Genomic DNA, 16,998 nt, shown 5'->3' with positions numbered 1-16,998 from the left:
ATATCTAATTGAAAAATTAACATATTCTCTTTGTCAAGGTGTCATTTCTTTCAGAATTTTATTAACTTTAATAAAATAAAGAGGAAAAAATTTTAGTTTTAATATTTTTGATGATTTGCACAGTTTTATAGTTGTTGAAAAAGCAGAGTTCGCACAATTTCGGACGGTAGTGTAAAATTACAGAGAAATTTTTTACAGTGTGGTGACATGCTGTGTCTCGCACAACCAGAAATTGGCGCTATTTTAAAAAGGAAAAAAAATTTTCAACCGTAGATTAGAACAATGCAATATTTCATCATAAAATATAAGGAAAGTACTAAGTGAAAATGCAAAGCATTTACCTTTTCTAATTAATTAACTTGGAAAAAACGTACTTTGCATTTATATTGAAAAAAAAGTTTTTTAGTCGATTCTCACACACAGTGTTGGCATCTAACAAAACCAATATGTATATATATGCGCTTCAGTGCACACTCAAAGTTACCTTATAAAAAGAAATGTTTTTATATAAAGCAATCGGCTTTTTAATATTGCGTGTTAAAAAAATCGACTGTCTCACAACTGGATACACTTCCTTACTATAAGCATTGAAAGTCTTCAATATAAAAATAGAATTCCCTTCCAAGTGTGTAATTTGTAAAGTAGTAAATTCGATTAACAGGAAAGTAAAAAACAAAACAAGTTTATGTAATTTTTTAAAGTTGCGACGTTTCGATGGTGTGGTTTACCATCCTCCTCAGACTAATTTCTTTTCCAATATTAAATTCAGTTTTGACTTGATCGTTGTATCGAAATGACGGCTTTCGTCGTGTGCTTTTGTCTGTAACGTTTATTAATTTATTTAAAATATTTTTTAATCTTTGTCTAATTGCTATGTAAAATATATTTTAATACTTAGGTATAATACTATTAATTTTATTTATAAAAAAAATTTTTGTTATCACTTTTATATTCTGTATTTTGTTAATTTTGGTGTTTTTAAATAAAGTAGCCTGAGGAGGATGGTAAACCACACCATCGAATCGTCGCAACTTTAAAAAATTACATAAACTTGGTTTATGTTTCTTACCTTCCTGTTGATCGAATTTACTACTTTACGAAAGTTTTTAATGTTTATTTGATTTTTAATAATTTTTAAGCGATTTCAGCAGGTGGTCCACTCATGGATACAAATTTTTTTTGTCAAAAAAACACCACTTCAGAAAATCGATCAAAAATTTTTCTTTAAAGCTAAAAAAAATCTATATATATATATGATTCATAGCTGAGGATAATACCTATCCAACGGTGTATTTTAGTTATTAAATTTCCTTCATTAAAAAAGATTATTTAAAAAAATAAAAAGGTGGTCCACTCATGGATACATTCCCGTATATTTTATATATACGTATGAATAATACATATAAAATAATCTGTACACGAAAAAATCTGTACGAGCGAAAAAACATGCTTTTATAGTATGAAGTGGCACACGTTTAATGTATGAATCTTTCTCATGCTATTACAGTATGACATTCATAGTTTCTCAGTAAGAAGTCCATACGCCAAACTTATGTAAGTCAAATTCTTACATCAAGCGCCCAGTAACATCGTGAGGATGTCTTTTTGCGGACGTCTTTAATTTGTTCCGTATGGTACATCTTAAAAACGTGAATAATACGTCTGAGGTACGTTCAAAAAAGGTTCTATATCTGTTCATAAAGATGTCTTTATTATGTCTAAAGACGTCTTTTTCAGATTTTGAAAATAGAAAATTTTTCATAAAAATAACTTTTTTATATTTTATGTTCTAAGTTCAACGTAAACATCGAAACAGTTTAAGATAAATGTTATAGAAATTTCTTAAGTTAAACTTAGAAAAAAAACTTGGAAAATATTCTGAAGTAGATATATCTAAGTCCTAAAGACGTCTTTAGGACGTCTTTTAGACATCCTTTTTGAATGTCTTTTAGACGTCTTTTGAACGTCTTTTGGCCACGACATTGAACATGTTAAAGACGCTCTTTGGATGTCTTCATGATGTCTTCGAGACATTATCATCAAAATTCCCAGGATGTCCGCGGACAAAAAAAGACGTTTTTAGGATGTCTCTCAAACGTCCCGGTGCCCACTGGGCGTATGAACAAGTCATGCTAGGAAAGTATGAACCACTTTCATACTAAAAACGCATGGTATTTCTCTCCGTGTATATTTAATAATAATAATAAGTTTTAAATCCTATAAATTTATATAAATGAAATGTTATACAATATGTACTTATGCAGAATTTTTTATCTGTCAAACAAATACGTGCTTCTGTTGTTCCTGTCTTAATTAAATACAATTTATTTTTTCCAGGAACCTATTTTAATTGCATCATGTTTATGGTTGCAAGTAGTGTCGTGAGCACGATTCTTATATTAAATTATCATCATCGCAATTCTGATACGCACGAGATGTCAGATTGGGTAAGTTAAATATTATATTAAATAACTTTTAGATACTATATTTACGACTATGTTAAAAATGTTCTTCTTAAATGAATTGAAATCATCAAACGTTAATGAGCATATCTCTAAAACTTTTAAACTTTTAGGTATTAGAAAAATTAATTTTTTTTCAAGGCACATTCTTGAAGTAAATTTTATTGTCTTCAGTATTGATCAAATATTAGAAAAAAAATTGGGTAACTCATTTTTACACATTGTTACGCTGCAGTGAGTCAGATTGAAAAAAACAAAAATGAAAAAAAATGCCAAAACGTCGAACAGACAAAATTTCCAATGGACAAAATGTCGAATTTTTTTAATGAGATGAGGTTACTCTCTACATTAAATTTCTATAAAATGGGTTGTAGTTTCGACATTTGTCCATTCGTCGTCTTGGCTGAGTTTTTGCTAACTTGGCAGCGGTAGTGACCGGATGGAATATGTTCCGGCACTCCATGCATTTACCATTATCTTTGTTCTATCTTTGATTTGTTCAAACAAGTTTTAGTACATTTTTAGCCAAGTTCTGTGTTGTGAATACATATGATTTGTTCTGCTTTTGAAAGCAACTTTTTAACCTTTCTTTTAAACCGTTCGATCTACCACGTGCTTTCCGAAGTGTTCTTTGAATTTTGTTCTAATCCTGATTGTTTCTGAGTTTTGTTCTATAAGCGAGTGTGACTTCTACCCTCGCCCATTGTATCCTTTTTGTGAAATATCCGAATTTTTTGTGTCACCCTGAGGACCCATTTTATTATTTTATTCTGTTCCGTGCGTCTTCTCATGAATTTTACTGGTTTTATCTGAGTTTGAGTTTTTATGTAAACATCTTTTGTATATCTGCGGTGTCACCTTGCAGTGTTGTGGTCTTCGACAGTTTAATATCTTAACTGTATACCCCTTGTTCAAGGTTTAAGTATATTTAAGGTGTTTGAAACCCGGTGTTGACATTTTCCCGCCTTACAAGTACAATTGATGTTTCTCACTCAATCTGAGTTTGTTTCTCATTGTTTGACCCAGAGGGATAGCTTGACTTCAGTAGTCTTACTCTATCCTTCCATTGTTTTATTTTTCTGATAGAAAGTTAGAAATTGTTATTGAGATCAATTATATATATATATATATATATATATATATGAGACGTTTCACGTCAACCGGCCCAGAGCTCTGTCCAAAAATCTACTAAACGAAAATTGACTTATTATGGCTTAAAATAACCGTCAGCTCATACTCTTTCAAATAAAAAGTGGCGAATTCAAAAATTAAAAATGGCGTCCTTCCTGTGACAACTTTTTCCAATTTTTTTACTGACTCAGCAAACAAATGTATTAATTATCTTGAACAAATCATTGCTATTAGTTAGAGAATAGGTCACTCTTATGTTTTTGGGGTCGCCGAAAATAAATCTGAATTCAGATTTAAAAAATTTTCAAAATTCAAAATGGCGGATCCAATATGGCAGACAGGTTTTTAAAAACTTAATGGATTCGCTTGAAACTTGTTACTCGGGGGTTTTTGGGGTCGCTGATTACGAATCTGAAGTCAGATTTTGAAAATTCAAAATTTTAACTACTGTTTAAACAATTTATTATTGTTATTTACAAACTTTTTTCTAATTCCACCAAAAAATGCAATGTTTCCCTAGTTTTGCAACTTACCGAATTAAGTATAATAAGAAATACGGACTTTAATAAAATTATTATTTAAATTATTGTTATTTACAAACTATTTCTAATTCCACGAAAAAATTGCAATTTTTTCGTAATTTTGCAACTTATAAAATTAACAATAATAGTTGGAAGTTAAATTTTTCAATTTAAAAATCAACTCAAAAAGAGAGTTAATAATTATATTAACTCCTCGGTAAGAAGCGAGAAATAGAGAAAGATTGAAATTTTGCATATATTAAGCAAAACTTGATCATTTTCAATTATTCTGAATAGGCGTATTGACGTTTTCACCCAATTCCCCAGTGAACATCTAAATATCAAAAAAATGAATTCTTTTCTATTCCCAGTACAGATAAGTCAATAGAAAAGAATTCAAACTTTCTATTTTTCAAAATGCGCAAAGTTCTTTATTTTCAAACTTTTCGGCAGCGAATAGAAAAAAATTAAATGTTTGGAGAGTAAATTCTAAATGTCTATTTCTTTCAATCGCCAGCTTCAAAATTTCCATGAAAGGAATAAGAAATTTGAAAAGTGAAGTACATGTGGTTATTTCTATAAATTGACTATAGCTCAGGACATTTGGAGCACATTTAGAGGAATAGAAAATGTGGAGAATAAATGAGGCATTTCTATATTTTACAATTGACTGCGTCAGGTTATATGTATAATTTAGAGTATAAACTTTGACCAAGTCAATTAAGAAGAATAGATTTTTCTACTTTTTTTTGCTTTATCGAGGAATTGAATAAAAACGTAAATTCACTAATTCAAAAGAATTGGAACTCTGAATTCTTTTCAATTATTCGCTTCTTACCGGGTCCTTAAAAGTAACGCCCTAGTAATGAAATTAATTCGTAAATTATTAACTATCCTTTTTCTTTAATTCCATAAGGGTGTACTTTTATAGCGTTCCCAAGAGAGTTGAAAGTCAACTCTTTTTTTACATTTAATGAGAACCTTAACCCCAACAGTAAAACCTTAATATTTACTACAGATTTATAAACAGCCATCTTAAAAACTTGTTACTCGGGGGTTTTTGGGGTCGCTGATTACGAATCTGAAGTCAGATTTTGAAAATATTAAATTAATTAATTAATTTGATACTTCTAACTCAGGAGTTTTTAAGATGGCTGTTTATAAATCTGTAGTAAATATTAATTATACTTATTATACTTAATTCGGTAAGTTGCAAAACTAGGGAAACATTGCATTTTTTGGTGGAATTAGAAAAAAGTTTGTAAATAACAATAATAAATTGTTTAAACAGTAGTTAAAATTTTGAATTTTCAAAATCTGACTTCAGATTCGTAATCAGCGACCCCAAAAACCCCCGAGTAACAAGTTTCAAGCGAATCCATTAAGTTTTTAAAAACCTGTCTGCCATATTGGATCCGCCATTTTGAATTTTGAAAATTTTTTAAATCTGAATTCAGATTTATTTTCGGCGACCCCAAAAACATAAGAGTGACCTATTCTCTAACTAATAGCAATGATTTGTTCAAGATAATTAATACATTTGTTTGCTGAGTCAGTAAAAAAATTGGAAAAAGTTGTCACAGGAAGGACACCATTTTTAATTTTTGAATTCGCCACTTTTTATTTGAAAGAGTATGAGCTGACGGTTATTTTAAGCCATAATAAGTCAATTTTCGTTTAGTAGATTTTTGGACAGAGCTCTGGGCCGGTTGACGTGAAACGTCCCATATATATATATATATATATATATATATATATATATATGTATGGCCTATACGCTTTGAATTCAATTCTCGCATGTATTCTTCTCATGGGAATTTATAATGATTCTTGAATGAATTCAACGTATGGCAAATTCATTTTCCTTGTACTCGACTTGTCCGTTTCCAAGCGAACAATATATTTGATCGAGGGGGAATTTACTCAGGTAGTCAAGTGTACACTCTTCCTGTAATACTTGTGTAATAACGTGTAATACCGTGTAATAATGTTTTATTACGGTGCTGTAATAACGCAAAAAAATCTGTAATATCTCTGTAATAATGTGTAATACTCTGTAATAACGTGTAATACTCTGTAATAACGTGTAATAACTTAGTAATAAGAGTAATATGAGGTGTAATACCGGTAGTCAAGTGTACATGTTTTTAACTAGTAAATTCCCCCTCGTATTTGATTCAATCTCAAATTTCCTATAAGCTGGATTTACTTTGCTGATGTCTAACCTGTATTACCAACAGTGTAGCATATAGTGTATTCTAGAACTTTGTCGTCTTCTAAGTTTATTGTTCTGACAGTTGGCAGTGCCTCAAGTCATTAAGTAGAAGAAGAAGTAGAAGAAGTCGTCTTGGCTGTTTGACGTATTGGCTTTGAGACATTTTGGCTGTTCGACGTCTTGACTGTTCTGTGAAAAGCAAGCGTCTCCTAAAAATCCCCGAGTAACAAATTTCAGTCCAATTGGATCAATTTTTTAAAAAGTCGTCGGTCATATTGGATCCGCCATTTTGAATTTTGAAAAATTAATTCCAGATTTGCAGTCAGCGACCCCAAAAACCTCCGAGTAAGAAATATCTGGCAGTTGTAAACACATCTATTAGTTTAATACGTTTTAAAATTAAATGTTTAAAGTCATTGCATTCTTTATGTAAAGGATTAACACATTCCTATATAAGGGTCCAAATTACTTCTTATTGTGTAGATAATATAGTCCCGTTGTATCGTTGTATCGAATTTTTGAAAAAGTTGTTACGCAAGTTTTAAGCTACATAATTTTTATCCAACTTGAGACACATCATTGTCTTATGGATTTTTCAGTTCTTTACACTCCCACCTACTTCTATGATAAGCCACAAGATATATAATGTTTCGTTAAAAAAGTTACATTCTATAAACTACAAAAATCGGACAAGTGCGAGTTACACTAGCACTGAAATCGAGGGTTAAATACTCAAAGCGAACTTATTTGGTATAAAAAAAATGTTTAAAAAATATGTGTTGTATGTTAAATAATATAAGTGATACAAAAAGGAACAATTTTGAAAAAAAAATTTTACGAAAATTGTTCCTCCTTTGGTATAAAAAAAAAATTTTTAAATATGTGGTATATGTCAAATAATATAAGTGATACGAAGAGGAACAATTTTCTTAAATTTTACAAAATAGTTACTTTTTGTATCACTTATATTATTTGACATACAACACATATTTTTTAAACATTTGTTTTTATACCAAATAACTTCGCTTCGAGTACGGAACCCTCAATTTCAGTGCGAGTGTATCTCGCACTTGTCCGATTTTTTTCCTTAAAATTATCATTTTTCTTTAAAAATTTTATAAAAATTGATCATCAACTCCAATCGTGCTTAAATTATGGTATTGCAAAATTATTTTTAAAAAATTTAAGGTATCATAATGAGCGAAAAAATAAAGTTTAAAAGTTTTAGAGATATGCCCTCATATGTCACAAATTTTATTCAATAAAAATTTATTTCAAATTTCATTTTGATAAAAGTATTAAGTAGCAGACTTTCTGTATGTCGGAACAAATGTCCCTTCATCTTACATTTTTTTAAATCAATTTCCTATGCCAGTCTCCTTCATAATTACCTACATTAAAAAATAACATAAATGTATTAATATAGGAAACCATATGGGATTTCATGTGTATTCTTACATATGATTTCACATGGAATTGAACATAGGAAAGAATGATAAAGAATAATTTCATGTAGATTCTGAAATATCAACCTAATATTTCACATGGATTTATCTATAAAGAAAACAAAATAGGATTTCATATGGGAAATTGCAGTTAAAAAACTTGTACAGGATCGTGTACAAGACCTTCTGCATGATCGTGCACCGCTCTTGCACATGTTCATTCTCCACGTCATGTAGAAGAGCAGCAAGTGAACATGTAAAAAGAATTAAAACAACGATCTTGTACAAGAACATGCACATGTTCATATTTCTGTCAACTGATAGAATCACGAGTTCGTGCTTGTGTACTCGATTAAGATCGTGTGTGAGATCATGTACAAGATCTTGAGTTTTCCATTACAGTTTATAATAAAAATTTTTAATGGCTTCGCAGTAGTTTTCTATGGCTTATATAACTACGTAGTTATTTTTCGCATGTATGAACAAAGAGTCTTTAAGACCAATGTTAAAAATTTCCACAAATTTTGAAAAAATAAAAAAATTAATACAAGATCATTACATGAACTTACGCACAATCTTATACAAGTACACGAGCATGGACTTGTGAGCTTGATTTCTTTATTTACCATGAGTAAACATATGCATGTTCTTGTACATGGACTTGTACAAAATCGTTATTCCAATCTTTTTTACATGTACACTTGCTGCTATTGTACATGACCTGGTGAATGAGCATGTGCAAGATCGGTGCACGATTGTGCACAAGATTGTGTACACGATCTTGTACAAGTTTTTTCAACCGGTCAGTTTATACCGTCAAAAAAATCGATTTTTTTTGCATTTTGCAGTCCCAAATCATCTTGAATATATAATCCCAAAATATTAAATTAAAAATTTAACGAAATATAAAAGTTACGGAGCAATATGCAGCGCAGTGTATTTATAAGCGCAGCGCCAGTTTTGCATTTTTTATTTCAAAAAGCAGTATAATTTGTTTATTACAAATTTACAAAATTTTCTTATGCACCATTCGAAAGATAGGTTTTTGACACATAAGAAATGGCTTTTTCAGAATTTTTTTACAGAGTTTAATTGCGAAAATACAGCGTCAAACATTGATAAAAACATGTACATTTTGGAGTTAAAACTTTCAACGCGTTTTTCTCGAAACGATGTTTTTGAAACTGTCGAACAGCAAGACTCGGTTTCTATTTATCCAATTAAAAAAAACTATTTTCTTTGTAATGAGAGCCTTCAGGCAATATCTCTAAAGCCGATTATCTGTTCCTTTTTGGTTTTTACCCAATCACCACTAAAACTTGCAGAAAGCTTTTCGTGCTAGATTGCAGTGCAAACATGTAGCAAGTTTGGTGCAAGCAACAAACTCTCCTCTTACGGCAAATTTACAGGTCAACCTTGGCTCAAGCTTGCTGCAAGTTTGCAAAACTTTACATAGTGCGATAGTGTAAACGGAAGTTCCTACGGCTGCGCAATAAATTTTTTAACCTCCAAAGCAAGGTGTCCTTTATATTTATTTAAAAACAAGTTGTTTTTGAATTTTTTTTAATATTATACAAGCTTGCTGCAAACTTGCAGATAGCTTGCGCCAAAGTTTCTTTAATTTAAATAAAGTAATTAACGAGAACAAAATTTTGTTTGAACCATTTTTTACTGTTTGAAAACTAATACCATACCTTAGATACCCGAACCCTGCTCCAGTAAAAATTTAGTGACTTTATAGTAACTTTTAATTTTAACAATAAAATCACTACATTTTTATTAGAGCAGGGTGTGGTAGTTGACGAGAAGTATGACAAATGGTGAGGGGGACAATGGAAACCAACCTTTTGCCACCGAGGTTGTGCATATTGAAATCGTTAGTGATTTTGACAGCGAAGCCTTTATAGGGTGTTTAAAAAGATTTTTTGCTAGGTGCGGAAAAAATTTTGATTCCCAGTGGGCATACTTGCTCAAAAGACGTCCTGAGAATGTCTTTTTGCGGACGTCTTTTGGACTTGTGACAAAAGACGTCTTTAATTTGTCCCCGTATGGTATCACAGAAAATTAAAAGGCATTAAAATAATAAGCATTGCAGCTTATTTTAATGCCTTTTAATTTTCTGTGATATCTTAAAAACGTGAATAATATGTCTGAGGTACGTCCAAAAAAGGTCTTATGTCTGTTCATAAAGATGTCTTTTTCATGTCTAAAAGACGTCTTTTTCAGATTTTGAAAATAGAAAATTTTTCATAAAAATAACTTTTATAGTGAGGATGGTAATTTTGTTTTTGAATTTGAATATTGTAGAGATGATAAATAGGTGTCTCCTATTAAGTATTTCACTAACCTAATCATATCTGATAAGGTAGAAATTTTATTGACATTCTGGGATATACATACATATACATTTATTTTGGGATCATACCCCAGCAGCGAGAAACGACCCACTTTTTTCAAAAACCATGTACGAAAATATTTGTACGGGTTTCGTACATAAAAATTTGACTGTTGGTCAATAAAGTTTCTACCTTATCAGATATGATTAGGTTAATGAAATACTGAATAGATGGCATCTATTTACCATCTTAACTACAATAATTGTTATATTTTTTTTTCTATGTTCAACGTAAACATCGAAACTGTTTAAGATAAATCTTATAGAAATTTCTTAAGTTCGATTCATTTCATTGACAAATAAGTTTGTAAACTTTGTAAAGGATTTTATCTGTCTCCGATGACTCAGATGCTTAAGGCGTAGAGTTTGAACCCAACGTATCGCGGGTTCGATCCCAGGTTCGGGTGGATTTTTTCATTCCTGATTTCTGTATAAACGTATACAAATAAAACAAAAATCAAAATAAAGACAAAAATTAAGTAAGACAATAAATAATTAATGTGTTTTAACTTAAAAAATATTGTGACAAAAAAAAATTTCTAAATACTAAAGACGTCCAGGTGCTCACTAGGTTTATAATCCGATAACGGGACTAATTTAAAAGGTGCAAATCACGAAATTACAGAACTTTAAGACGTTTTTAATTATGAAAAAAATAACACTGACATTGCTCAAAATCTGGCTAATTATTGCAATATAAATTGGGATTTTACTCTCCTGCGCTCACCATGCACTTTGGTGAACTCTGACAAGTTGCAATAAAATCATTCATTCGTGACTAGATAACAAGTTTTCCAGAGCACAATTTGTTAAATCTGCTTTCAAATCGCTTGTCTTCTTGGCAGCAGATACAACAAATGAAACAGCACTTTTAGTGTCGATGGCATAAAGAGTACCTTAATTAGTTAACCATATGTAAAAAATGGCAAAAAAAATGCAAAAAGAAATGTTCAGTTTGGAAAACTAGTTACAATTCGCGATGATAATTTATCTCCTATGCGTTTCCATTCTGTAAAAAATGTAATTCATGCCGTAACCGTTAAAACTGTTATGTGTCAGAGTATTAATATTTTATCAAAAAATTTATTTTTAAAATATTTCATATTTGAGAAAAATTGAATATGTCGGCAATACGATTTTGATTTTTTACCCAAATATGAAGTTTGTTATGAATAAATTTTTTTGATAAAATATTAATGAACTTTCGTATATGTTAACGAATCCTTATAGTATTTATGAGTTCTATACAAAATTTTAGCTTAATCTGATACCGGTCATTAAGGATGGAGAGTGGCGAGCTCAAAGGGGGAGGATAATTTTCGAAAAAATAAACCTATTCCTGGTTAAAGAACTTGTGGCCCTGAAAAGTGCCGATGTGTTATTAATTGAACCTTAATATGGTTCGAAGCGCAGGCGTCGACGTGTTGATAGCGACAGATTTGGACTCGGCGAATGTTTGCACGGAGAGAAAGCTTCAGGGGACACGTCTACCGGAATGAATAATACGTCGGGCGAAATCGAGCGTACTATGGCGGAGGTCGGCACCTGAGAAGGCGTCGTCGGCAGGATTCCAGGTTTGCGCGGGCTTGGCCCGAACAGCTCTGCGAACTGGCTGGCCTGGTGAGGGTTCTTAGGGGAGACCGGTGGAACGGCACACGGAGGTATGACAGACGGCCGAGAGTCGGGCTTGTTCACCGGGTGTATGCGAAGGCCCTCTACACGAGGAGCGGCGGTGAAACTGCGGACAGGAAGCGAGAGCACGAAACGGGGCTGTCTTCTAGACCTAATTCTTGGATCCCTGGTCCGCGGGTCCCCTCGGACTAATTCCACGTAGAATAATGAAGATGGAGACGGCAGTGCGGGATGGCTCGGGTCGTACTCGAGGAAAGTCGTCAGGGCAGCGTTGTGTTCCCGGGCTGCACGTCGTTGGGCCCGCGCTCGGGCGGTTTTTCCTGGGCGGCGTCGCTTGCCGCACGTGAGGTTTCGCGTCATTCATAACAGCGGTAGTCAGTGCCGATCGGTCGAGAACCCAAGCAAGGTTCAGGAGCCGAGGACCCGTTCTACCGTAGGTGTTGGGTACCTGAACCCAATCAAGGTCCGGGGATTGTTGGTATGTTGAAAGATTCGCCCTGAAAAGGGCGGGTGAAGGTGTAGGCGAAGTGTCCAAGAGAAATAAAAGGCTGGAGTCCGTGGTTCCTTGACTATCTTTATTTTCTAGTATGCCCTGTGGAACACGGTACGCTGCTGGCTGGCGCTGGATGGCAAGAGAGATCACTCCGGCGGTGGTTCCGAGAGAGCCTTGGTACGTCCTTCCTGTTGAGAGTCAGTAAGCGAAGTGTGTCTGAGTCAGGGAAAAGGCGGGGTATATATGCGCCTCAGCCGAGTCGCATCCGCGGCTTCCCCTTCCCAGTTGGCGTGAACCAATAAGCGCAAGAGTTGCGTCCCCACCCGTTTCTCGCCTGCGCGGTACCGTACGGTGGAGATGTCAAGAGCGGGCGTCAGTCGAACGGCAGCGGTGCAGCGACGCAAACCTGCCTGGAGGCTCTTCTACAAAATGAAATGACACTTTGCCATGCCAGCCGCCAAGAACAGTCGTACCATGTTCCGATACAAAAACAGCTATCCTTAATAACAACGATTATAATTAAAAAAGAAAATATATATATTATTACTGCTCTGTAGGCAGAATGAGAAGAAAAGTAATATAATAATATTTTAATAGAAAACTTAATAATAAGAAATTATAATAAAGTATATAATTACGGGTTAAATTATTAAATAATGATATATATTGTTTCTATATTTTAATATCGAATACTTTTAACATTATACATATAAAAAAATCAAGCTAATCTAAGAAATAAAATTATGTGTTTAAAAGGAAAAATAGAAAGTAGAATAGAAAATTATCATTATTACTATATAATAGTACTATATAATAATAAGCAAATTTAAAGTTATTGTGAGGAATTCTCAACCGTTCATGAAAAGGACAAAAAATATATAGATAAAAAATGGACTAAATAAAACAAAGAAATATGAATAAAAATAGATTAAATAAATAAAATATTAATAAAATAAAATATATGCATCCAAAAACTAAATTTCTAAAACTCTTTCGCAACGCATTGCCGTACGGCGGCCAGAAGGGCCTTGGGTTTTTCCCACTCTCGCGCCAGACTGTTTTGGGTTTTCCCTCACAGTCGTCGGCGCCTCCCGCAACAATGGGCATCAGGTTCTTTCTGGATGTTATTGTTCGGGTTTATGATGTTTATACTTGTTTGTTTTCTTACCTTTTGGGCTAATATACACAAGTATAAACATCCCAAACTCCGAACACGAGAATATAACAAATCTGTAAAGTAATGTGCGAGAAAATCCGCGGAGTATATTTACATGTGAAAATACAACAATCAAATGACCTTACCACTTATTTTGCAGCTATCCCTACTACTTTAAAATTGTACCACTTATTTAGGGCCGATGCAATTTGATTTGTCTGTCTAACTTTGATTTTTGGCAAGATCACTTATGCACTCTCTGATGTATATCACACTGAATGTTGTTAATTAAATAATTAAATGTATCCAGTATATTTTGATTATGTATATTCTCTTATTTTACAATGTTTCTCAATAATTAACACAAATTGACAAAGGTACTTATCGAGTACTGTCACGGTTAAAATTTTACGCAGTTAATGTTCACACCGTTAATCTCTACACTCATTTATATCTTATTATATAAATATGTGTAGAATTTAACGGTGTACATTTTAACTGTGGAGAATTTAACAAAATGGATTTTTTTTCTAATATATATAATTTATATAATAAAAAAATTAATTTTGTTAAATTCTGCACACTGTAAAACGTTCAGAGTTCAGTATAATTTGACTATGTGGAATTAAATAAAATTAATTTTATTTTTAAATGTAAACGTGTGTAGAGTTTGACGGTGTGCAATTTAACTGTGTAGAATTTAACAAATAAAATGTGCTGAATTTTAACTGTAGAATTTAACATTGTACAGTTTAAATGGTATAGAGTTTAAATGTGGAGAATTTGAAACAAACCCGTGTACCTATGCAAATTTAATTTCAGAATTAAATTATTTAATAAATAATTATTGTCACATTGTTTGAAAATTTAACAATTGTTATTGAACAGTAGTCATTAAGAGTAATTATTGTATATGTGTATTACATTTATTTTAATTCATTTGTAGGTGAGAATTGTTTTCTTAGACTGGTTACCCTGTATACTTCGTATGTCAAGACCAACAGATAAAGAAGAAAAAGAAGCTCAAAAATCACAAAAACCTTCACCTGTTACAGGTAACTTTTTAAGCCTTCATACTGTTTGAAAATGCCATTATTGAATCTTATTTACGTATCTTTAACTAAATGTGAATAATATTTACTGTACTATTTCTGTTTTACTTTAATCCTAATGAGACAACATTTTTGAATTGGTGCTCTCTAAATTGAATTTTTTCCAATTTTAAAGATTTTTTTACATAAATTTTGACAACAAGATGAACTAAAAAGAGCCCTTTAAATACGTTCCTAAGGAATTATGGTTATTTAGTTAGTTATTTCAAAAACAACTTTCGAGACGTATGAATAAATATTAAGCTAATTTTTTAAAAATATGTTTTAATCTAATTTTATTCTGTAGAATATTAGTTTTGGAGAATAGTAATTTGAAAAAATCTTAATTTTGTAAAAAAATAAGTGTACAGAATTTGAATTTTGCAGAATATTCATTTGTTCCAATTTTTTATTTTAAAGAATAAATTATTAACCTATTACACAGGTCTACAAGGTTTTTTTTGAGATATCAACCCTGTGGGCAAAAAACCATGTACGTTCTAAAAACGTTTAAAGAACGTTTTTAGAACGTTTCTTGTCCACCAAATAATGTTCTGGAACATTATTTGAACATCCATGTTCTTAAAATGTTTCAGAACATTATTTGGCGGACATGAAACGTTCTAAGAACGTCCTTAACACGTTTTTAAAACGAAAATGGTTTTTTGCCCACAGGGAAAGTGCTTCCCAATGTATTTTTGTGTCCTGAACACGATCCCGAGTTCCAAAATTGCGTATCACAACAGGATTTTGAGTAAAGTGGTGATAAAGTCTCCAAAAACCGTGGTTTTGAGGATTTTCAGTATTTGATTTCTCCTTAACTTGACGTGATAGAGACTTTTATATAGGCTTAAATTATAGCTTATATCTTGCACTTTGAGACTCATATGAACAAGAAAAAAAAATTTAATTTTGAAAAAAATTAGGTACAAGTCACCCAAAAAGATTGTTGGGGTCATTATCTCCATTTTTTCAAAATTTCTTTTATTTTCCGCATACGGGTCTCAAGATGTACGTTTTGAACTTTAATTTAAGCCTATATAGAGGTCTCAAGCACGTCAGGTTAAGAAAAAAAATACTGAATACACTTACCTTAAAAACACGGTTTTTGGGGTATTAACCCCCAGTTTTTTTAAAATTTCAATTTTTTTTAATCTTGCGTATATGGGTCTTAAAGTGAAAGATATAAGCTTTAATTTAAGCCTATATAGAAGTGTCTAACACGTCGGGTTAAAGAGAAAAAAAATAATCAAAACCCTCAAAAACACTGTTTTCGGAGACTTTACCGTGAGAAGTAAAATCTTTAATGTGGGTCCAAAATGTTAAGAAACTTTTTTACCATCAAAACTTTTAAAACTGAGTAAACTTAGGTTTTTGGGGTCACTGATTACGAATCTGATGTTAGTTTTTAAAAATTCAAGATGGCGGATCCAATATGGCGGACATATTTTTCTAAATGCGACAGTTTTTGCTTGAAACACGTTACGCAGAGGTTTTCAAGGTCGCTGATTACGAATCTGATATTAGTTTTTCAAAACTCAAAATGGCGGATCCATATGGCGGACAGAAAAATTAAATAGCAATGAAAGTGATGTAAATCTACTTGTTTTTTGTACCTTTTATCAATTTTTTTGTATGTACGTCTATAGACGTACCCTCACACTTAAGGGGTTAATCAAAATTCTGATGTGCGATATGCAACTTTGGAACCCGGGATCGTGTTTAGTACACAAAAATACATTGGAAACCACTCTGACAACTAAAAAAAGTCTTATTTTGTAGACCTGTGTTATCAATGTTGCCAAATTTTTATTTAGACAATTTTTTTTGGAAAAAATTTGAAAAAATCGATCAGTACGTCAATTGAGAAAAAAGACTTTTTATCTATAAAACTTATAAATTTAATAGTCATATCATTTAAAAAAAAAATTTCCATTGTTTTTGAAAAGTACGTTTAAAAACAAATATTTTGAAAAAAATCTTTTAAAATTGATGCATTTTTAAGAAAGTTATAAGCATTCAAAAATGAAAAGTCATTAAAATTCTCAAATTTTGAAAAATTCATATTTTGAAAACGGCTTGATAAAAAATTTTATAAAATCATGATAGCTAGTCTCAATTAGTACTAAAAGAAAAAAAAGTTTCAAAAAAACGGAGATGCAATTGCAGATGGGCCTCAAATTTGGCGTGGAATACATCATATTTTACATAATTTTTTGTAATCCTTATATAAAAATTTAATAATTATGAATTATTCTTAAATTACATTTTAATTTTTAAAAAATGTCAAAGTAAAGCAAAAATTTATTATAAAACATAATAAAATTTTTTTAAAAAATTACATTTTTTCACTTCAAAACTAAAATGTTGAATATGTAATTTCTTTTAAATTTTTATTCTGTTTTATGTTAAATTTTTTCTCTACTTTGACATATGTTTTTTTCATTAAAATGTAAT

General features: G+C 31.6%; 1 protein-coding gene across 6 annotated transcripts in view; it reads left to right on the top strand.

The window, feature by feature from the left end:
* Positions 1 to 16,998, top strand: part of LOC127284404 (neuronal acetylcholine receptor subunit alpha-7-like) — a 152,337-nt gene that overhangs the window by 112,623 nt on the left and 22,716 nt on the right. For all 6 annotated transcript variants that reach the window (XM_051309811.1, XM_051309814.1, XM_051309808.1 and 3 more), the window contains 2 exons: positions 2,338 to 2,447; positions 14,397 to 14,505. In XM_051309811.1, coding sequence (XP_051165768.1) covers positions 2,338 to 2,447; positions 14,397 to 14,505 — 219 coding nt within the window. The remainder of the gene's footprint in view (positions 1 to 2,337; positions 2,448 to 14,396; positions 14,506 to 16,998) is intronic.

Source organism: Leptopilina boulardi, unplaced genomic scaffold, assembly GCF_019393585.1.
Source record: "Leptopilina boulardi isolate dan_hultmark-lab unplaced genomic scaffold, ZJU_Lbou_2.1 LbouV2_324, whole genome shotgun sequence".
Classification (NCBI taxonomy): domain Eukaryota; kingdom Metazoa; phylum Arthropoda; class Insecta; order Hymenoptera; family Figitidae; genus Leptopilina; species Leptopilina boulardi.
The sequence above is the reverse complement of the archived record's forward strand: the minus strand, read 5'-3'. Positions and strand labels throughout refer to the sequence as shown.